At 49.0% G+C, this 22,777-nt stretch overlaps 1 protein-coding gene across 2 annotated transcripts in view; it reads left to right on the top strand.

The window, feature by feature from the left end:
* Positions 1–2,951: 2,951 nt before the first annotated feature.
* Rassf4 (Ras association domain family member 4) overlaps positions 2,952–22,777 on the top strand; it is a 36,490-nt gene continuing 16,664 nt past the window's right edge. The window contains exons 1-3 of one of the 2 annotated variants that reach the window (XM_005066092.4): positions 2,952–3,073; positions 14,966–15,059; positions 18,058–18,133. In XM_005066092.4, the coding sequence (XP_005066149.1) occupies positions 14,998–15,059; positions 18,058–18,133 (138 nt within the window). In that variant the 5' untranslated portion in view covers positions 2,952–3,073; positions 14,966–14,997. Of the gene's footprint in view, positions 3,074–5,336; positions 5,457–14,965; positions 15,060–18,057; positions 18,134–22,777 lie in introns of those variants that run through there. The other variant, XM_021224788.2, reaches the window with a different exon arrangement.

Raw genomic sequence — 22,777 nt, 5'->3', positions numbered from 1 at the left:
CAGGGTCCTGTGTGAAAGAATGGGCCAGGAGATTTCCTATTTGCCTTTTTACAGGCCCTATAAATCAGCCTGGACTGTTAGAAAAATCACAATATTTCCTAAAGCTACCCTGATGGTCCATGCTGTGAGCATAGGCCTCCAACCATGAACAGGGCTCAGCTCCTCACAGGAATCCCTCAAAGTCCCCTTTGCTGTGGTGCTGCAGATTTCTGTGAGACCTCAGCCCCTGAGGCCTGAAGAGGTCCTTCGAGCCGCACTCCTGGAGGCACAAATGCACCCCTCAATACAGGGCCACCAGAAGTTGAACCCCAATCCCACATCACTCATGCCTCATGTGGAATGGGGCCAGGGCCTCTGAGAATCTGCATCTTTCCTGAATCTGTCTAAGGGAGAGCAAGCCAGCAGCACCATGAGTACAAGGCAACCCGGCGACAGCCCAGGTGCTCCGCAGCTGAGGGAAGAGCGCCCCTCAGCTAGGGAGCCCAAGGTGGCATGGGACACAGAGAGGGGGCGAGTGGGTTGGGAGGGATGTGCTAAGGGCAGGAAAGACCTGGAGGTGACTCAAAACCCACAGGAGGTGAGGAGTCAGCCTGACAGGATCTGGAGAAGAGACTTAGAGACAAAACACCCAGTGCGAAGGCTGAGAGGAACATTCAGTGTCGCCAGACCAGAGGGGGAAGAACAGGAGGAAGCTAAGGGAGCAAGGCCGACTGGGAAGGAATTGTCACACTGGCCTGTATGTCACCCATATTGCACCATCATTGTTGTGAAACCTTATTGAAGACAGTGCAGAAATTCTAAGACCAAGCCTCCTTTTTTTATAATCCACTAGCTTTAGCATGTGGACATACTGTGTTATGATCTCAAATTGGCTGCTAGTGCTCTACACATTGCATATTATATCATGAGACAAGAAAGGAGGGGAGTCAGCTTGTCTTTCTACTAAGAAAACTGTTTTCTCCACCCTCCCCTCTAATCCCTTCTTCTATGAATTCTTTCTCCTCTCTATATCCAAAAGTGAGTGTGAAGGCCACATCTCAAAAAGCCATGGGAAAGCCATGACAAGGATTGTCACGATTGAATGAAACTGCTGTTCTCATTTTTTCCCCACTGTAGTACGCATTTTATATTACACCACTGAAACATAAATGACAAAGCAAAAGTCCTACAAAGTACAACATACAATGTGTACTGTACACTGATATTTTACCAGTCACATGTTTAAATTCTCACCATTCTGTTGTGAGTGTAGCATAATAAGTAACAGGCTGTCATGATCCATCACCAGGGACTAGCAAGCTGCTGCTCCTAATATGTGGGCTTCTCTCTATTGTCTCCCCCTCCCCTCCCCCTCTCCCCCTCCCTCCCTTTTCCAAACAAGACAGTAGGCGTTCAGTAGGCAACTGTCAGGAACCACCCGAAGTGAGAGACAGCCAACCCTGGGCAGCAGGGCAGCCCCTCGTACTCCAGATGAAATATGAGCAGCAGCCAGTGCAGCTGAGGGCCAAGGAGCTGCAGGAGGACCAGACCAGCAGCACGTGTCACACCTACAAGGCGTGCTCAGGACACTTGAGGCCTATGTCCCAAACCAGGTGAGGCAGCAGCATGAACCGGGCCAGAGAGCATGATTCATGCTGGAGAGCCCCAGGGAGACTTACCCTGTCACCTGTTTACTGCCTCACTTGGGCGGGAATGGACTGGACACATTGGGAGTTTTGTGGATTTCATGCACTTGGTTTGTGAAAGCTCTTAGAAACACCCAAATGTTGGTCTCAGTTTTTAAGGTGCCCCGCATTTGGACTGCGGAAGGAAACACGTATTCCAACAGGCCAGCAGCCATAGGAACCCCAGGTTGGCAGAGAGAATGGATCATTCTCGAAGAATACAAGCAGAGGCTGAGTTGGAGAGGGACTCCGGGCTGGTCACCTTTAGCCCCCTGCAGATAGGGAAGTAGACACGGACAGTCTGCCACCCAGGAAGGAAAGGACAAAGTGCAATCACTATGCTCACAGTCACCATCCACAATAACTAGCAAAATCCGCTGAATCGGGGTCCTGGGACTCAAACCCCAGGTTGTTTTCAAATACGAGAACACCTTACACTTTTAGAAGCTCCACATCATACTCTAAATGGCCATGTGACCCTGAGGATTAGAAACCAAGGACTGAGCTGAGCTGATTTACATTGCCGGAGCAGCCAAGAGGTCCTGAGGTCAGGACTGGGAATAGTGACATAAAACAGAGCCGACAAAGCTCCCCCAGCCCAACAGTCCAGCACCCGGGCCACCCAGCCCCCTTAAACTTCCACAGTGGCCTACGGTTTGAGGCTCTCCCTCAGTATTGGCAAATCGGTGCTCAGAGGACAGCGCCAGAGAAAGGAAGCTAACTTTTTAAATTCACCAGCTCAGATTTCTTAATGGCGCTTTCTCAGAAGGCACGCCTTTGCTTGCAAGTGCCACCTGTTCAATAAATAAATGTTGCGGGCTTCACCCGTGCGTGTACACACACACACACACACACACACACACACACACACAACACACACACACACACACACACACACACACACACACCCTCCCCAGGATGCACACAGTAGAAGCTGCAGCGCCTGCGCAGAGGCCTTCGTTGAAACCCAAGGGTCTGTGTTACCCAGGATCCCTGGCCTCCGCCTGTAGACCGGCGAGCCCCTAGGGCCCTGCCCGGCTGCTTTCTATTTGCCTCCTGAGGCGCCCTCGAGGATTGGGAACTTAAGTGACGAGCTGAGCGCTCGGTGGTGTCCATGGAGATCAATCAAGCAAGCGGACAGATGCACGGGGTCTTCTTGAGGGACAACTGTAGCAAGCACCCAGGAGGGAGGAGAGGCGCTGATGGGCTTTGCTTTTGACCAGAGAGAGGCGTTCCTAGGGCAGAGAGGGGCGTGTCTGGGGGCGGGAAGAGGTGTGTCTAGGGCGGGCAGGGGCGGACCTGACCCCCTGCAGCAGAAGCCCGGCTTTGGAGTCGGGTGCAGGCACAACTCTGGTACAGGCGGAGGGACTACCTTGCTGGTGGCCTCTGGACCACGCGATGACTGGACGGTGAGTGATGCCCAGGCAGCAGAGGTAGTGGACGTTCGCGGACCACTCTACCCTCGACTCTGAGGCGGCGATAAGGCAGAGCGCGCTAGAGCCTGAGCACTTGTGCCCTTCTGCCGCTGTGCACGAGTCTCCTCCCCTGCCAGCCTGGCGCACTGCGGGACTCCAGCTAGGGCTGAGAGTGGCACTGTGCCTGACATCTCCTAGGATAAGGCACTTTAGGGGCTAAATCTTAGCAAGACACGTGAACCAAACTGCCGGCTACAGTGGTGCTCACCTCGTCCCTCCTCTCAGCCGGACTCCTAGAGACATGTTCTTAGAGGCGGGAAGAGAGCTTCCAGCCCGACTGTGTGATTTCACAGATGGAAACCCAGCGCTAGGATGATGGCACTTGTTTCTCCGTCCCTGTCTGTAATGGTCGGCTGTGAGCAAAGGGCTTTAACAAAATTTGCCGCTCACTCCTCACTGCGAGGCCACAGTACTGCTTTCTTTATCTTCATTTTCAAATGTGAAATCAAAGCTGGATGCGTTACATGGGTTGGGGTTCTTGCCTAGTTGGTACAGTGGTTGTGTAGACTCATGAAGCCTGGAGTCTATCCCAAGCATAGCGTAAATCAAGCCGGGGAGAGGGGACGGGCTGCGGGGTAGAGCGCTGGGGAACTGTACCTCCACGCCCCCCCCTAACTTCACTTTTTGGACTGTGGTTCACCTGTGTTCCCAACTCGTAGACTGCCAGTGCCAAGACAGCCACAACCTTTAAAAAAAAACCTAAGGGAGCTTAGAAATCCCACCTCACTGGGAATTAGAGGAATTCACATAGCAGGTAAGGGCTGGGATCCAGGAATTGAACCCAGGCAGCCTGAGTGACACACTAAGCTGGCAGGAGAGATCCTTGGTGCCCTAGCTGCAGTTCACCTGCAGGTACTAGGTTATCACTCAGGACTCGCTGCCAGAAGCCATGGGAAACAGAGTTGCAAGGCACAGTAGAACAGGTAAACACAGACCTGCCTGTGCTTCCGGTTCCCCCAGGAGGCTGGAAGTGGGGAGAGGGAAGAGGGAAGGAGGGGCCTGAGGAAGAGAGGAAGGGAGAAAAGAGAAGATGAAATTCATCTTAGATCAAAGTATTGCTTGCTGGAAATTAGGCCGGGGTGTGTTTCAGCACGTTGTGTTTGTTTGGCCTGTTATCAGCTTGACTCATAACTCTGTAGTGCTCACACTTGCAGACTTGATGCTGAAATTAAGGCTGATGCCCAGGTTGCAGTGTCCGTGTGAAACCCAGGAGCGTCTGGCGGATGATGTGAGATTGAGAGCAGGATTAAAGTCCAGGTCTCCCTGAGTCAGAGTCAACGGGACTGTGAGACAGAGAAGTACGGAGTGTGGAACTAGAAGTTCAGCCCCTAGGCAAGCAAGTCTCAGAGGAGACAGCCCGGCTACAGGGTCTACCAGCAAGCCCTCCGCACTGTGCCCCTGGAGACCCGAGGCCCGGTTTCAGGGTTAACTCCACCTATCTCCTGATTCTTAGGAGCCCTGCTCTTTGAGATCCACATTCCCTTCTTAGAACCTTGCTCTTTTCCTGGGGCCTGCAGCCCAGTGTCATCAGTGGTTATTATGGATGAACCCTTAGGGTCATAATTGTTTAACTGGTGAGGATCTCCAGTTCGAAAATAGAAAGGGTCATAATTGTTTAAGTGGTGAGGATCTCCAGTTCGAAAGTAGAAAGGATTTGACAGGGTCATACAACGGGGGCAGGGTAAGCTTTGAGCCCAGACTGTGGAAAGGCTGAGTTGTTTAACCTCTAAAAGTACAATGAAGAAAGCATTTCTCTATTATTATTATTAGTGGTATATGTGTGTGTGGATTGCATGTGCATGTGCATGCTGTGGGTCACGTGCAATGCAGTACATGTGAAGGTCAAAGGTCAACTTTTCGGAGTCTATACCTCCATCCACTTTCCCAGGAGTTCTGAGGAACTCAGAACTTGGGTCCTCAGGCTTAGGTGGCAAGAGCCACCTCGCTGGCCCTTGAAACTGTTTAAAAGCAAATGCTCAACAACTAGAAAGTGGCTGCTTGCCCAGGGCTTTTTTCAGTTTCCCACACTTGTGGTTCCCCGAATCTCCTTCCTACCCAAAGGGACTTCCTCTGGGACACACCCTGAGATAGAATTGGAGCCCTGCCCATCCCCTTGCCTGACCTTTAGTATCAGAGATGTGGGCTATGGTAAAATCCCCAGCTTCAGTCCTGAGAAGAGGGACGCTCTAGACCAGCTGCCACTACAGCTGGCTAACCCGAGACCTACTGATGGCCCCTGGACCCGGCTCATCTGAGTGCTTGTTTGACCCTCAAACCATAGCTGTGTGGATAACAGTTTCCATGACTCCTCCCTTCCGTAAGTAGGGCGTGAGCCTTGATTGGAGTGATGGGGACATAGCCAGGAAGTGTAAGCATATTGCATTAGGAGGAGTGGGAGGATTGGGAATGATTTTATTGCCTCAATTTTACTGGGAAGAACACTGGAGGGCAAGGGCAGAAACCAGCAACCTGCCCTGCAGGTGTGTGGGTGAGGCCCTGCCTCTGGGCTGCAGTTTACATCAGGAAGTCACAAGAAGGGAGATGACTGGCCTACAGTCTGCAAAGGGACCAAGGACAAGGACCAGTCATCTCTTCAGAGGAAGGGGAGCATTGTCAAGGAGGCCCGGACTGTAGGGGATGTATAGCAGAGATGGCCTGGATAGGGTGGTCAGCCATAATCAAGCAGGAGCGGAGATGGCAATGGGTGTGTCTGCTCTGTCTGTCTTCCCTGAACTCCCATCACCTCCTAAGGGCAGTGTACACACACACACACACACACACACACACACACACACACACACACACACACACACACACGTGCTCTGAGGGCCTCCCAGCTGGTGGGACTGAGCAGCCTAGGACTGGAGTGGGAGGGATATGGCTGAGCCAGAGGTGGGTAATGACGGGGGAGGGGAGGAGAGGGGACTTGGGAACTGGACAATGCGAGAGGCCCGCAGCTGCTAAGTGGCTGCCTGCTGTTTATGCTTAGCTGGCTACCTAGGTGACTGTCCTGCTGGGGACAGACCAGACAGCCTGTTTCCAGCCAGATCCCCTCAGCAGACAGCTGGCTTCCCTCTGGGGAAGCTCTGCCCTGTGAGGGCTGACAGGTGCTGGAAGGGCCTTTTAGAGGCTCATTGTTTTCAGAGCCTGGGCTCCTGTCCCCGCATTAGGAGCCAGCTGTGCAGGGCTGCAGGGCAGTGTAGCCTGCACCTGCCTGCTTGCTAGCCTAGCAGCCCCGCTGGAGGCGCTTGCCTGGGCCTGGCTGTGTCCTCCTTTGCTTGCGGGTCAAGCCACTTTGTTTATTTGGTTTGAGTGACACCTGAATATGAATCATGCCAGGAAAAGGTAAAACAGAGGCAGCCAAGCTCTCCTGTTTCACTGACCAACCTACATTTTCCTGTAGATGTTGACCCTTTGCCCATATTGCTAAGGTCAGTACGTCCATTCACCAGCATGGGAAGGGCCCTCTGGGACTGAAAAGCAAGCCACACAGAGGCTCTCGGTGAAAGGCCATTAGGTGCACTCAGGTTTGTTTCCTGAATATTCCACTCCAGTGGCGTCCCCACTTGCTCCTCCTGCCACCCGTCCAGAGGGACTGGGTCCTGCAGTGACCTAGAGAATCAGAACTGGCCTTCTTCTGTGAAGAGAAAGGACAAAGGCCTAGATCTCCTTGGAATTGTGGTCTTTGTCACTCCACGCAGGGCAGGCTGTGTGTCTGCTGTCCACATGCCTGACTGAACAGAGCAGTCGCTGAAGCGGAAAGTGGGGACAACTCACTCATTGTCAGTTCACTGAGGGACAGTAACCAGGTATACTACCTCCTGAGGCCCCTCTGTGGAGCACAGAAAGCAGCCCGAGGAGTGAGCTTGGAAGTCTGAGCTTTGTGTGCTTGGGGGAAGGGGGAGGACCAGGACAAAGGCTGCCGGGGGAAGGGAGCAGCCCTTATGTCCAGTCACATCTGTGGCTGCCTCTCAGACGTGCCGGGGGTGGCAGCCCAGGCCAGCTGCACCCTCTCTCCATCTACTTCTCCCAAGGAGCATCTATCTGCACACTGAGCCTCTGCCTCAGATTCAGTTCTGAGTTATGATCTACAATTATGATCATAGTTTTTATTACAAAAACTAAGATTATGATCATAACATTATGACCATAGTTCTTTATTACAAAAAGGATTGAAACGAGGCCACTGAAGATGCTTGCTTTTGGATATCTTGCACAGGGACATTCGCACTAGGGAAGCAGTCCCAGGAAAACAAGGCGAAACAATGTTCACATGTTATCCAATGTGGGAGTCACAACCCATGTTCCAACTCAGATCTCGCGGTTCTTCAGTAAGTTCATTAAAAAAGTCAAACTTAAAGTGGAAAACAGAACCTGAGTGTAATTATGCACACCTTAATCCCAGCACTAGGGAGGCAGAGACAGGTAGGTAGATCTGTCAGTTCAAGGCCAGCCTGGTCTACATAGGAAGGCCCAGACCACTGGGGCTGTTTCACAAAGAAACCGTGTCTCTAAACCTGCCTCCCCCCAACAAAAGAAAGAAGTGGAAAACAGAAAAAGGAGGTATATTCAATGTGGTCACACTGGGAAGAGGGACAAAGGAAGCCATTGAGCCCCGCAAGTCCGTCTTACCTCCAGTGGAGCAGGCATTCTTATAGGCCACTAGCCAGCTCCCAAATCATGACTCAGAGACTTCTAGTTTTGAATGAACTCAGCTTAGTTTAGCTCGTATTTCTTGCTACTCTTACAACTTAACCTGTTTCTCTTCATCTACATTTTGCCTCAGGACTTTTACCTTTATTCCTTCTGTATGTCTTACTTTCACTGCTTCTCGAGCCTGGCTGACTGGCAGCTGCCTGGCTTCTGGCCCTGGGGGTTTCCTCTCCTTCTCCCTCATTCTCTTTCTTTCTTCTCTAGAGCCCTCCTCCTACTTATTCTCTCTGCTTTCCAGCCCCGCCTATCCCTCTCCTACCTCGCTATTGGCTGTTCAGCTTTTTATTGGACCAATCAGGTGCCTTAGGCAGGCAAGGTAAAACAAATGCAGCACAAGCAAATATGACCCATCTCTACATTGTTAACAAAGGCATCAGAAAATAACGTAAACACCTTCACATATCAAAGTAATATTCCACAGCATAAACAAATGTAACACACTTTTGCCTAGTTAAAATAATATTCCACAACACCTCCAGGATCCTGAAGGGCAGTGGAAGTTTAAATAGTGGGTCATGGGTATGCTCATCTACCCAGTCCCGGTTAAGATGTGGTCCCACCCACCTTTGACCCAGCCTGTCTGGGCTTCAGTCTGATCTTGTAAGGTTGCGTGACAGGTTATTAGGACCATATGAAATCTCTTTTGGGGAGACAAGTTCCTCTCTATTTGTCCTTTCCTTCTCCCAACATGAGATTACTGAGGAAATTCCCATTTATTTGGAGGTCATTGTTTCAATAGTACTATAGTCAGATTGAAACACACAAAGTATCTCTAGAATATCTTCATTTCTTTAAGGCTGATTAAATGAATGAGAAGGGGGGATTCCATGAGACATGGCAAAGCTCAAACTCTGGGGCTCAGTGGGGATGGAGTACATGCTACCACCCAGGGAGTACCCCCTACCACCCAGAGAGGAGGCATTTGTCAGCCAGGGAAAACAAGTGACTCACTGAAGGCCTCATAGCTGAAGAGGACAATGAAATAACGAAATATCGTGTTGCTCTAGTACAGAGAATGTTTTTCTAAGGACCCAAGGCTCCTCCCCCATGACAGCTATGGCCTATGGAAAGTTGGAAGGGCCTGTTTTGCTGAAACTGCCCCTTCTCATCCCCCCACCCCATGATTACTGCCCCCTTGCCCTCCTTTGGATGGTATGGGCATACTCCTTCCCTGTCAAGCTTGTTTGCCCTATAAGAAACCCAGCCCCTCCCCATTCTACCCCTTCTCCTCTGAGCACCTGATGCTACCTCACTACAACAAGAGATACTACCAGCTACGGGGGCATGTCCTCAGGGACCTGCTGAAGGAAGCAGGGGAAGACAGTGTCTCACTAAACCCTAAGCGATCTAGTGGATGGGCTCCCTGCCAACTGCCTTACTGTCAGCCAAAGCAGTCCCCTTAAACTTTACCTGCATAAATTTCCCATTTGAATAAAGAGTTCTGCAGCTGAGGAAATGTCAAAGCCATTGGCGGGCAGTATTCTTAGGGCACAGATAGGAAAATCAAGGTGGGCAATATTCTTAATGCACAGATAGGAAAATCAAGGCTCAAAAGACAAGCCATTGCATATGCAGCCACCCAGGTCTTAGTTCCGAGCCCAGAGCCCCTTAGAAAGGCCTTTCCGTTAATAAGCAGCCACCGCCTGACTTAAAGGCAATTCCACTTAAAGGTGCTCCTGCTGCATAGTAAAAGAAAGGGAGTATTCTCATTCTGAGGGAGATAAAGCTATTGTAAACTAAGGAGGGCATGAGTCCAAAGCCACAAACAAGTTCCATAGCTAAGACTGTTTGTCTTGCAAGTGTGTTCCATGCTTTGTTTCTTCCTCTTATCTTTCTTTTTTAAATTCACTATTTAACCCTGACTGCTATAGTAAGAAATGCATGGAGCACCAGTGTCTTAGCCCAGTAGAGACTACTTCTCTTTCCAAGTGTATATCGCCGTGGATGGGTCAAGGATGCAGAGCCACAGAATCACTCAGCATCATTAGAACACGTGGCTTTCTGGCTAACTATGGAAATAGACGGGCACTGATTCTTTTTCTTAAAAGAAAGAATTTGGGGGGACTGCAGAGAAGGCTCGGCAGCTTTAAGCATTGGCTGCTCTTCCAGGGGACCCGGGTTTGATTCCCCACACCCACATGGTGAGCCACAACCATTTGTTAACACCACTTCCAGAGGATCTGATACCCTCTTCTGGCTTCCATGGATACTATGTCTGTGGTGCACATACATACATGCATGCACACATACATACATGCATGCATGCAGGAAAGATATTCATACATATAAATTTAAGTAAATAAGTCTAAAATTAGTTTAAAGATACTTAGATTTAGGGAGGCTAGGTAGAGGGTTCAGTGGTTAAGAGTGTATACTGCTCTTGCTGAGGATTGGAGTTCAGCTCCCAGGACCCATGTTGGACAGCTCACAACTGTCTGTAACTCCAGCTCAATTAGATTTGATGCGTCTGGCCTCCTCTTGTGCACACACACACACACACACACACACACACACACACACACACACAGTGGTATATGAGTTTCTTTTCCCACATTCTTGCTAGCATTTGTTTTCTTGACGACAGACATTCTGACTGGGGTAAGTTGACTCTAAAGCAGTTTTAATTTTCATTTTTCCAAGGGCCCAGGATGTTGAATACATTTTCAAGTATGTATGGACCATTTATATTTCTAGTTCATTAGGCCATGTGTTGACTGGATGATTTGGACTTCTGTGTTTAAGTTTTTGTTTCTTTCTTTCTGTATTCTAGGCATCAGTGTATTTGTGTGTAACTGGCAGAGATTTTCCCTCATCCTGTAGGTGGTCCCTTCGCTCTACCATTTCCCTTTTCATGTAGTGTCATAGGTCAGTTCTTGGGATTATTTCGTAAGTGGTTGGAAAGGTTTTCAGGAAGTCCTTGCTTATGTCTGGGACTTGAGGTGTTTTACTCATTTTTCTCTAGCAGTTTAAAAGTTGCGGGCTCACAGTAAGTTCTAGTGTCGTTCTTCTCTACACATGAGAGTTTCATTTTCCCAGCACATTTGTGAGGCAAGCTGTCTTTTCTTCAATGTGGTTTTGACAGACACCTTTGTCAAACTTTGGTGACTGTGTGATATACTGTGATGAGCACAGTGACTGTGTGATGTACTGTGATCATGCTCAGTGGCTGTGATATACTGTGATCAGGTACATTTATACCTTCAGCACTGCTCATCCTGCTGAGGATTGCCTTGGCTATCTTTGTCTATATCGATGTTAGAATTATTATTTTTTTCTAATCTTGTGAAGAATGTCATTGAGATTTGAGTGAGGATTGTGTTGAATATACACATAATCTTTGGTAATATAGCCATTTTCACAACATTGACTATTGTGAAATAATTGTAATAGGTTGGCCAATCCTTGATAAACAAACCATAACCAACACTGTACTAAATGGGGGAAATTGAGAGCATTTCCAGTAAAATCTGTAACAAGACAAGAGTACCAACTAACAGTAAGACAAGAGAAAGGGAAAGGGGGATATCAATTGGAAAGGAAGAAGCCAATTAGTTCCCAGTTACAGACAATTTGACCCTGTCCTTGAAGGACACTAAAGACTCTTCAGAAAACTCTCAAACTAATAAACACTCTCACAAAAGTGATGGGATAAAAAGTCAGCACACAAAGCCAGTAATTTTCCTATAGAATCATAGCAGACTTGCCAAGGAGGAAACCAGAGAAGGGAGAGCATCACTTATGATAGCTTCCAAAATCCAGAGCATGTGTGGGGAGTCTCATGAAAATGGGCAGAACTGGAAAACATTACATTAAAGGAGGAAGCCCAGGTTCAGAGAGAGAAATGCTGTCCAGTTGCTCTCAAATGCAGATCCTGGTTTCTATTTTTTAATATGTGTGCATTCATGTTAGAGTGACTGTGGGTAGACATTGGGAAACTGCTTGCTAATGCCATCAGGAAGGTGATCCACACACGTCCCTTTGTAGCAGAAAGGCCAGAATTGGTAACATGGTCCCACATCCAGGGAGCTGGGAAGATTGCTAATCATTTTACATAATTATTCTGGGAATAGCCAGTGTTCCTGTGAGAAGCACCCAACTTTAAGTAGTGGTGCATAGACCCATTAAAAACCTAGATTTCTGGTTTCCTATGAGTAATCAAGAAGACCTATGCTTCGAAGAGGCCAACTCTCAATGGGCTCTATGACTACCGTCCCTTAACTAAGCTATCCCCTTTCCGAGACTTACTCTGGAGGCCACACCAAACTTCAATTTGCAGTGAGTCTCCTGTCTTGTCTTGGGATTACAGGAATGAGTCTGATTTACATACTGCTGTATGTATGTACAGCTCTGAAAGAGCTGACTTGTGGGTGAGCCTATGAATCTTGTACTCACTTCACCCCATAAAGTGTTGAGCCGTTCTTGGTACCAGAGACAAGGGGTGAAGCAGAGGCATCAGTGACAACCCCACTGTGCGCTGGAGCCCCCGGGAGCATCACTTAGTCAAGCGGGATTATAAATATTGATGAGACCACAGGTGGGAAACTCCTCCATCTCACCCTTCCCTGGCCAGGGTTCGCTCTACAACTGGTGTCCTGGGGCAGGTAAAGACAGGCAGAGAGGAAGACTTTCCTGCAACACAGCAAATGGCGTCTGGGAGGATAGAGTGTCAAGCTTGGGCAAAGCTGGGGCTTCATGCAGAAAATGGGAAAAAGCTGGCTGAAGATGCAGGGGACAGCAAGGGAAAACCCCACTTCTCATCATTCCGCAGTTACTGCAGCCCTTCCTGACATGAGCTTGCTCAAAACTTTTCACTGTTATGCATGTTTGTGGAACCAGTGTCAACCCACAAACCCCAACACAGGGCATTCCCCTGGGCAGAACACTTCTCTGCTCTGGCAAGTTTAAGGAACTACCCAGATATGGAGAACATTCACTCTTTCCACAAGCCAAGCACAGAAAACCTTGCTCTATTTTGAAAATCCTGTTGCTGGGCCAACAAGAATACACAGGAGTCCCCATCTCTGATCCCAAGGGGCAGTGCTGCGTCACTATGTTGGTTAAAGCCTGTCCTTCCTGGCTTCTCTGCAGGCCACGGTTGGTCTCTCTTTAGAGTGGGCAGAGTTCTAAAATTTCCATTAAGCCCACCTCCCCCACATCCTTGCATTTCTCCTGGCCAACAGTAATTTACCTGCCTCTGTAATCAAATGCCCATTCATGGATGATATTCATCTTGTGGGTATCAGGCAGGGAGAGGAGGAGCATATTGGATGGGCCAGAGAGATAAAGGGTAGAACTTGCATCAGTACTGAGGGTGTGCTGGGCTTCATCTTGCTGTCCAGCAAATATAAAGGACCATCGATCGGGGAGGCCCTCAATCAGGAAGCAGTAGCTCTAGTCTATCTCTACTTTCTGTAACTGGGGCAGCTTTGATCTGAAATTATTAAGTGGAACCTTCTAGAAATAGATAGCTGGTAAGTTTTAAGTTGAATGCCATTGCAAGGAGCACGATGCCTGTTAGAGTCCCCTAGTAGCTGTTGTTGTCATTGGACTCACTGTCAAAGTGTCAGTGCTTGAGTTAAGAAACCATGGCTTTGCCTGTTTGACTTAATAATTGTGGCTATTAAATTGACAGCCATTCTGTCTATTCAGACACCAAAGACAAATGGAAGGGAGCAAATTCTCCACTGAGTAAGAAATAGTGGTATATTGTATTGCTAGGATCTGGTAAAATTAGTCTTCAGCCTGTGAATTTTCTGACAGAAAAAGAATCCATGTGAGTTTTGTTTTCAGCAAAAACTCTACAAGTTGTGGCCATAGCCCAGACAGATGTGTAGCTAAGCTGAGAAGGCCTTCAATCTCAGGATGTGGTACATTTTACAGGAACCCACTGAAGGAAACATACTTCTGCATATGCTAGGGATAACTATAACTCAGAAGATGCTAGAAGGATAGAAAGAGGTTCTTGTACTTATCTTCCATGAAAATATGTGGGCAGCCTGAAGGCCCTCATGCTTCCTGGGTGGAAGGAGACACAGAGAACTTCAAATGTGAGTCTGCCACAGAAACTGGATGCTGGACACAGCTCCACATGGCTTAAAGGGTTAAGAACTTGCCAAGAGGATATAGAGAGGAAGAGTTGAGGGGCCAAGATCAGGCACCCAGACTCTTGTGTCTGAAGAGTCCCTTACTCCTGTTCATTGGTTGGCTTTGGGTTTCACCTCTGTCCTTTTTTCTCACCATAAAATGTAAATATTGATTAGTGCCTCATAGTGTTACTGTGAGGACTAGACCAGAAGGAATAAGTGTGATACAGACGAGTCCCCACTGGGAGAGTTGGCCCAAGGGAATAGACCCCAAAGTCATTGATGGATCACTGCCCCAGCTCATCTGGAAAGGAAGAGAGAGGACAGGGGTAGGGAAAAGCCTAGAATAAGCCATTGTCTAGAATGTTCACCCAATAGAAATGAGTATGTGGCTTAAAATGCTTAGGTACTGATCCAGGACCTTGGAGATCCTGTTGAACTTTCCAGAGGGAGGTGAGCTAGCTCCTTGACCTGACACTTGCAACGTTAACCACCCTGCCCTTGGACAAGTATGACCCTAGTGTGGATAAACAAAATACCAGGGCTATGGGTGCTGGACAACACTGGCTGGGGCTCCTCCTGGCTCCCTCATCAGCACATCTGAGTTGGATAGTTTCATGTCAACTTGACACAAGCTGGAGTTATCTGAAAGGTGGGAACCTCAACTGAGAAAATGCCTCCATAAGATCCATCTGTAAGCCATTTTCTTAACTAGTGATTGATGGGGATGGCCTAGCTCATGGTGAGTGGTGCCATCCCTGGGCTGGTGATCCTGGGTTCTATAAGGAGGAAGGCTGAACAAGCCATGGGGAGCAAGCCAATAAATGGCATACCTCCATGGCCTCTGTCTGCAACAGCTCCTGCCTCCATTTTCCTGCCCTGCTTGTGTCCCTGTCCTGATTTCTTTCGATGACAAACAATGATATGGAAGTACAAGCCAAATGAACCCTTTCCTCCCCAAGTCTCTTGTATTCCATCACAGCAATGGAAGCCCTCACTAAGACAGCACCCTTTGTTATCTTTCTGACAGGTGACTTCTGGGTCTGAAGACAAGAGTTGAGGATGAAGGAAGATTGCTCATCCAGTTCTCATGTGCCCATCAGCGACAGCAAGTCTATTCTGAAGTAAGTGTGAGTGGCAGTGTTGGGGTGCCGGGGTGCTCCGTACCACCTGTGGAGGCCACGATGTGGGTGGTAGATCTCTTTAGATGTGGCACTGTGCCTGGGGGCGGCGGTAGGTGCTTTTGTTGGGGGGCAACCTTCTGTGGAGATCAAGGTATTCTTCGGGATATGGGTTAAGCAAGAAAGAGATGCCCATGGGGCTCTACAGTGACAGTATTTAATCTGTTTAAAGACTGGAATCATATGAAAACTCTTACTGTATAAAACACCTTAAAAATCTGGTTGTGGGTTTTAATGAAAAAGGTGTAGTTTATTTTAACTTTGTTTATTTTTATTCACGCTGTCTCATAAAAACTACTTGGAATATTTTCTCTTACATATTTGTGTGTGTGTGTGTCTGTCTGTCTTTCTGTCTGTCTCTGGGGGTGGGGGAATGCCTGCCACAGCAACTATGGTGGAGGTCAAAAGACAACTTTTGATAAACATTCTGTCCTTCCACCGTGCGGGTCTCCGGGTTCAAAGTCAGTTCACCAGGCTTGGCAGGAGGTACCTTTACCTGATGAGCTGAGCCATCTTGCCAACCTGAGAGGCATATTTCTGTTTTTAAAGTTTCTCCCCATTTTATCTTGCATCTTGAGTGCTGAGTGTGAACACTTTCTACGCACGGGCTTGATTAACCTCACATAACCTGTGTTTCCCAATAACTTCGTGCGTGTCCAACCTTTAGCTATGTGTGGGCACAGGACAAATGCAAGATGGAGCCTTCCCTGGCTTGCTGCTGTCACTAAGCTGCACTTTGTTGCCCCTGTTGGTTTCCAGCATCTCCACATCATACACAGGACACACACCCGCCTGAGCCCCAGAATGCCACTGTCCTCTTTTGACTTTGTGTGTGGGGGGTGTGGGGAAGCTGACAGAGCACTGGGGTCCAGCAGGGGACCAAGGCCAGGAGGACAGAACATACACTAGGTAACAACTACTTCACACACAATAATGTACCACCCCGCACTGATTCCATGTTGATAGGAAAGCATTCTGGAACTCATGCCATGCTAATTTACCTGCCTTTCTTCCCTTTCAACCTACCGGGAGGTTGAACATCACCTGCGTGTCTCACACCCCATAATCCCCAGCCAGTACCAATGATACACTTATTTCTCTTGTCCTGACCATTCCTAGGGCACTATGACTTCCCAGTGTGCTGGGAGAAAGTCTTCGGGCAGAGTGGCCTGCTTGGGCTCTGTCACCCTCATCCCAGGATTGTACCTCTGGACAGTCAAGACACAAATAAGGCAGTCCCACGTTTCTTGTGGTCCCACAGCAGCTGGTAATCCAAGCCACTGAGGTCTTTGGAGGCAACAGTTCAGAGGAGAGCCAAGGGAGGATGTGAGCACTGCTCTTAGCAATAGTGAATGTGTGTACACACCCTAGGTGCTCAGAGCAATAATGAATGTGTATACACACCCTAGGTGCTCAGAGCAATAGTGAATGTGTGTACACACCCTAGGTGCTCAGAGCAATAGTGAATGTGTATACACAGCCCAGGTGATCATAGCAATAGTGAATGTGTATACACACCCTAGGTGCTCAGAGAAACAGTGAATGTGTGTACACACCCTAGGTGCTCAGAGCAATAGTGAATGTGTATACACAGCCCAGGTGATCATAGCAATAGTGAATGTGTATACACACCCTAGGTGCTCAGAGCAATAGTGAATGTGTATACACACCCTAGGTGCTCAGAGCAATAGTGAATATGTATACACACCCTAGGTGCTCAGAGCAATAGTGAATGTGTATACACACCCTAGGTGCTCAGAGCAATAGTGAATGTGTATACACACCCTAGGTGATCATAGCAATAGTAGACATGTATACACACCCTAGGTGCTCAGAGCAATAGTGAACATGTAAACATACCCTAGGTGCTCAGAGAAACAGTGAATGTGTGTACACACCCTAGGTGATCATAGCAATAGTGGACATGTAAACACACCCTAGGAGCTCAGAGCAATAGTGAATGTGTGTCCACACCCTAGGTGCTCAGAGCAATAGTGAATGTGTGTACACACCCTAGGTGATCATAGCAATAGTGGACATGTAAACATACCCTAGGTGCTCAGAGAAACAGTGAATGTGTATACACACCCTAGGTGCTCAGAGCAATAGTGGACATGTAAACATACCCTAGGTGCTCAGAGAAACAGTGAATGTGTGTACACACCCTAGGTGATCATAGCAATAGTGGACATGTAAACACACCCTAGGAGCTCAGAGCAATAGTGAATGTGTGTCCACACCCTAGGTGCTCAGAGCAATAGTGAATGTGTGTACACACCCTAGGTGATCATAGCAATAGTGGACATGTAAACATACCCTAGGTGCTCAGAGAAACAGTGAATGTGTATACACACCCTAGGTGCTCAGAGCAATAGTGAATGTGTGTCCACACCCTAGGTGCTCAGAGCAATAGTGAATGTGTGTACACACCCTAGGTGATCATAGCAATAGTGGACGTGTAAACATACGCTAGGTGCTCAGAGAAACAGTGAATGTGTATACACACCTTAGGAGCTCAGAGCAATAGTGAATGTGTGTCCACACCCTAGATGCTCAGAGCAATAGTGAACATGTATACATACCCTAGGTGCTCAGAGCAATAGTGGACATGTAAACATACCCTAGGTGCTCAGAGAAACAGTGAATGTATACATACCTTAGGCATTGCCTGTGGGATGGGAACCTCCCTGGGAATTTTGTTTCCTAGTCAGCACCGCACCTTGACTACCCTCCTCTTCCAGCTCATACAAGGGCCCAGATGCAGAGGCTGCTGGAAGATGAAAGAGCAAGTGTCGTGATGGGACAATCAGGTCTCTCGGGTGACTGGATGTGGTTGGCAAAAACGTACACTTCTACACTTATTTTGCAGATGAAGAAAGTGAGGTCTGTGGTGGCAATGCCATAACTCCTCAAGTGTGCACATGTGTCTGTGTCTTTTTAGGTCAGAACTGTTGAGCCTGCTCAAAACCTACAACTGCTACCATGAGGGCAGGAGCTTCCAGCTAAGACACCGTGAGGTGAGACCTATAACGCTCTGTGCTTGTAGGGTCATCGTTTGCTTGGCTTGCATGTGTGCTGCTGAGGTGTGCACCCGTTGTTTCCAGGGGAGTTGTGCAGCCTAGCCCCTTCATGCTCCGTGTGTGCCGGTTTGGATCTTGTCAAACGTCCTGGTCAAGAGCCAGGCTACCAACAGGCAGGGTTGGGGTGTTCCTGTGAGGGTTCCTAGCAAGCAAATCGCCTCTACCCACGCAGTGCCGAGCGTGTGTGAAGTCTGGGGGCCTGTCTGCTCCTGCTTCCTCTGACCTTCACACCACTCGGTGAGAGGGTGGAGGGGGTTTGGTCCTCTGTCTCCTCTCACATGTCACAGACCACGGCATATTAGCTCCCACTTAGTCCATGCTTTGAAGGAGGCATTCTTGACATGCAGTTTAATGAGTTTGCCACACACAGGCTTTGCCTGACCAGCCCAGCCAGGTGTCCTGAGCCTTCTCACCTGTCCCCATTCACAGAGACACCCTCTCCTGAGAAGTGGTGTCTCGACTAATCTTGGGGCACAAGCTCATATGACAAGGGGCATATGGGGAGTGGGTCCTAGTTAAAGGTGACAGTCACCCATGGTTACAGTGTGGGAATGTGGCCCTGGCGGGACTGGTTTTTCAGAAGAGACTAGATATCTGGAATTCATGAGGGATTTTGTAAACCTTGAAACACCCCAGGGAGTCTCTAGCAGGGTCCAGGCTGGGATCTACCTGAGGGCAAATGGAGCCTTACTTGGACTTCCACCATCCATAACCTCACAAGGGTTCCTCAGTTAAGTCTAGTCCTGTAGATTTTATGGTCTGATGAGAAGGGTGATAGTTTTATTTGAGGGGATTTCTATAGTTGAGATCCAGTTGGCTCCTGGGTATGTTCCATCTCTCAGTGGGACAGCAGAAACTCACAGAGGCCTCTGCCAGGTGGTAGCTGCTGGGTTCCTGAACGTCCCTCATCCTGTGGATTTATCAGCCCTCAACCTTCTGTGGTACAAGACTAGAGCCGGCCAAACAGTGTCAAGCAGGCACCATGGCAGGCCATGGGCCAGGACAGCACTGTTTGATACCTCTACTTACATAGAGTGGGAGAGGCTGCAGGTTCCTAGTCCACGCAGGGCCGGGGTCACTTATGACATCTCTAACAAAAGCCCCTGCCTGCTCCACATACCTCTTACTGCTCTGGCCTGGCTCCTGTCCTACACCCCTGCCATCTTAGGTTCCACTGGCTCAGTTCTCACCAACGTGGATGGACTCCTGGGAGCGGGGACCGGGCCCCACTTGGTTCTGCAGATACCAGGTCAGACGCCGTACACAGCTGGGCGGGTGTAGGCCTGGGCCATGCAGGAGAGAAGGATCCTATGTCACAAGCTCCAGTGTGATTGGCAGCAAGAGAGGGAGGCAGACAGATGGCTTAGAGAGGTCTCGGCTTTGGTCTGTGCCACTAAAGTGAGGGATTTGTGCCCACCCCAGGTCCCTGGCACAGGCACAGGGTATGGGAGTGGGTCTTGGCTGGGTTTCCCTTTCTTGGCTTTGGGTGTTTCTGGAACTGATGTTACTAAGGCTGAGGTGGTTCTCTGCTGTGGCCCTTGTGTCAACATCCTCAGTATCACTAGGGAACTGACTGGAAACAGAAATCTTTCATGTTTGGATGTCCATTCATGCACACGCGCGCGCACACGCGCACACACACACACACACACGGAGAAAAAATTTCTCCCATTAATGTTTTAGCAAATTTTTCAGGGCATTCTGATAGAAGGTCAAGTTTGAGAACAAATAACACACTCCTCTAATGCTGGCACTCAGAAGCTGATGCAGGAGGATTGTCATGAGTTCACAGCCAGCCTGTGTCACCTGATAAGTTTCAAGTCAGCCTGAGCTACATGACAAGACCCTGATCTTGTCACTGGGCATTCCCCAAGGCAATCCTTTCTGTGGGGGCGGCTTGTGGGGTGGGGCTAGACAGCCCTGAGCATGTCATGGGTTTTGTGGGGGACAGTCCAGATTGAAAATCAGTGAACTGTGCAGCTGAGCATGTCATGGGTTTTGTGGGGGACAGTCCAGATTGAAAATCAGCGAACTGTGCGGCTGGCAGAATTCATCCCTAACGGCCTCTCCTCCTGGCAGAGAGCTAACTAACCACAGGAGGGGTTTTGTCTTTCTAACCAAGCCCTTGGTGCAAACTGACCTGACCTCTGTAGAACAAGGAAATAGATATCTTTCAGAAACCTTCTGCAGTATTAACAGACTCAGAGTGGGCAGTCTGAGGAAGCGTGTGCTTCTTCAAGGTAACAACCGTCATAGAAGCAAGCCTGCACAACCAGAATCCCAGAATTCTGGCGTTTTGGCATGATTGGCCCCTGGGGTGCCCATGCCCACTGAACATCACAGTCCCTGTGATTCGCCTGCCACCCAGTGCAAGGGTCTCCGACCTGCAGTTGACCATCCGGGACCCCATGTCCCAAGCACTCACTGTAGGACACGCCCAGAACGCCTGTTCTTAGGCATCACAAGGACAGGCAGATGGAGGAAGCTACAGTTCCCAGGGGAAGTCAGATATACTGACCACTTTGCCTTTCTTCTAATTATTACCATGGACCTGTTCCTGAAGAGAAAAATGAGGCCCTCAGAAGTTGCTCCTAGTTGTATTGTTTTAGCAACTTTTCCTGGGGAGATACAGCGAGTACACATGGCTTCTCACCCCAGAAAAAGAATCCACTATAGACCAAGTAACAATTATACCGTTGTCCTGTTGTGTGATGTTTTACTCTTTTGGCTTTTTTGTGAGGCCCACTACACAGCTCCCAAATAAACTACACATGGAAGCTTATTCTTAGTTGTGAATGTCGGCCTTAACTTGGCTTGTTTCTTGGCAGCTTTTCTTAAATTGTCCTGTCTACCTTTGGCCTCGGAGTTTTTAATCCTTCTCTATTCCTTCTTATTCTGTGTCTGGGTGTGCAGCAGGGTGGCTGGGTAGCTGGACACTGGGTGTGTACCAGGGTGGCTGGCCCCTGGAGTCCTCCTCCTTCCATCTCTTTCCAAGACCTCCTTTTCTCCTCATATTTATACTCTCTGCCTGGCAGCCCTGCCTGTTTCTCTCTCCTGCCTCGCTATTGGGCATTCAGCTCTTTACTAGAACACCAGGCATTTTAGACAGGCACGGTAACACAGCTTTACAGAGCTAAACAAATGCAGCATAAACAAAAGGAGCACACCTTAAGATAATATTCCCCAACAACGTCCAGTGTGATGAACCTGTTAGGGAGTCCTAACAGGAGTACCGGTGAGTGGTTACTTACAGGAGCGGGGATGACTCAAAAGCAGCCAGAGCCCCCCCCCTCAGGAATGACAGTTCATGGAAGCTGCACCCTTAGAAGCTCTACACGACTTATAGGGAGGGAAGGCTCACCCCTCTGCAGCTGGCTGGTGAGTCTCCTTCCCAGGAGCTGTTTACTGCATCTATAACCCTGGGGAGGCCCTTGTGAATCTTGAGTTTCAGCTTTCCCAGTCATACAGTTTGTTTACTTAGAACCTCTTGACCCTCCCCTCCTCCTTCCTGGAGGGCACAGTTCAAGTCACAGGGCATGGAGTAATTGAGGCAGGCTGGCACCACTCCAGGTTTAGAATTCGTTGGAGGCCTGAATTGGGTCTCACTGAACAGCTCTCAGACACCCGGAAGTTTGTTACTCTTGATCCCCAGGCTAAACCTTCAAGTTGCTGAAGCACTCACCACTTGGGTGTGCCCTGGAAGAGACCCTCCTAGTGGCCATAAGCCCTTCTGATAGCAACTACAGACTAGGTGTACAGTTTGGAGACAACCCTTCACTGAACGTAGGATGCCTGTAGAGAGATGAGGTATGTTTGTGGGTGGAGCCACAACCTGGGACAACTGTTTCCCAATGACCTTTCTCCCAATTACTACGAACTAGGGAGAGCAATTCTGTTCTGTGGAAGATGGTCAGCCAGGTTACTGTAAAACTGCTTTTGGGGTAATTTTGCTTCCGTCACAATGAAAAGTGTAACTTCTAAGAACAAGCAGTACCTTTTGAAATTGGTGGCTTTCTGGAAATGCTGACGTATAAACCTATCCGTGTAAGCAGACTTGTACTAACCCCACCCAGGGCGTCAGACCTGGGTTTTCCCAACCACTAAACCTTTAGTGGTTAACAGTCACCCCCTGGTGGCCATGTGCCACACTGCATCCAGTTCTGCAGTACTAGAGTACAGTGTGTGAAACAATCTTACTTCCCTAGAAGGGTTGGACTGCCCCCTCTCTTGGAACCCTGGAGCACCTTCTTAACAATTAGCATCGTTCACATCAGGGAATATTGGAGCAAGTTCCGTGCCTGTGCAGTAGCATGACTTCTGAGCATGTGGGACATCCACAAGTGCCACGCCAATCGCCACGTGGCTCCCTCCTGCCCAGCTTTCGACCGGGCAGGGTGAAGCAAGCCTTGCCCGGACAGGTGCACACTCTGCAGTAGGTCAGCCTTCCTGTCACACATGGGGACATTTTGCCTAAAGGATGCCTTCTGGGAGGCCAAGTTGAGGCTACTGAGGAGCCCAGCAGGCTGACAGAAGTAAACTGCCTCTGTCCATGCCCACTTATCCGGCTTTCCCAGTCCTGCT

The sequence above is a fragment of the Mesocricetus auratus genome, unplaced genomic scaffold, assembly GCF_017639785.1.
Source record: "Mesocricetus auratus isolate SY011 unplaced genomic scaffold, BCM_Maur_2.0 Super-Scaffold_100676, whole genome shotgun sequence".
Taxonomy (NCBI): domain Eukaryota; kingdom Metazoa; phylum Chordata; class Mammalia; order Rodentia; family Cricetidae; genus Mesocricetus; species Mesocricetus auratus.
The sequence above is the reverse complement of the archived record's forward strand: the minus strand, read 5'-3'. Positions and strand labels throughout refer to the sequence as shown.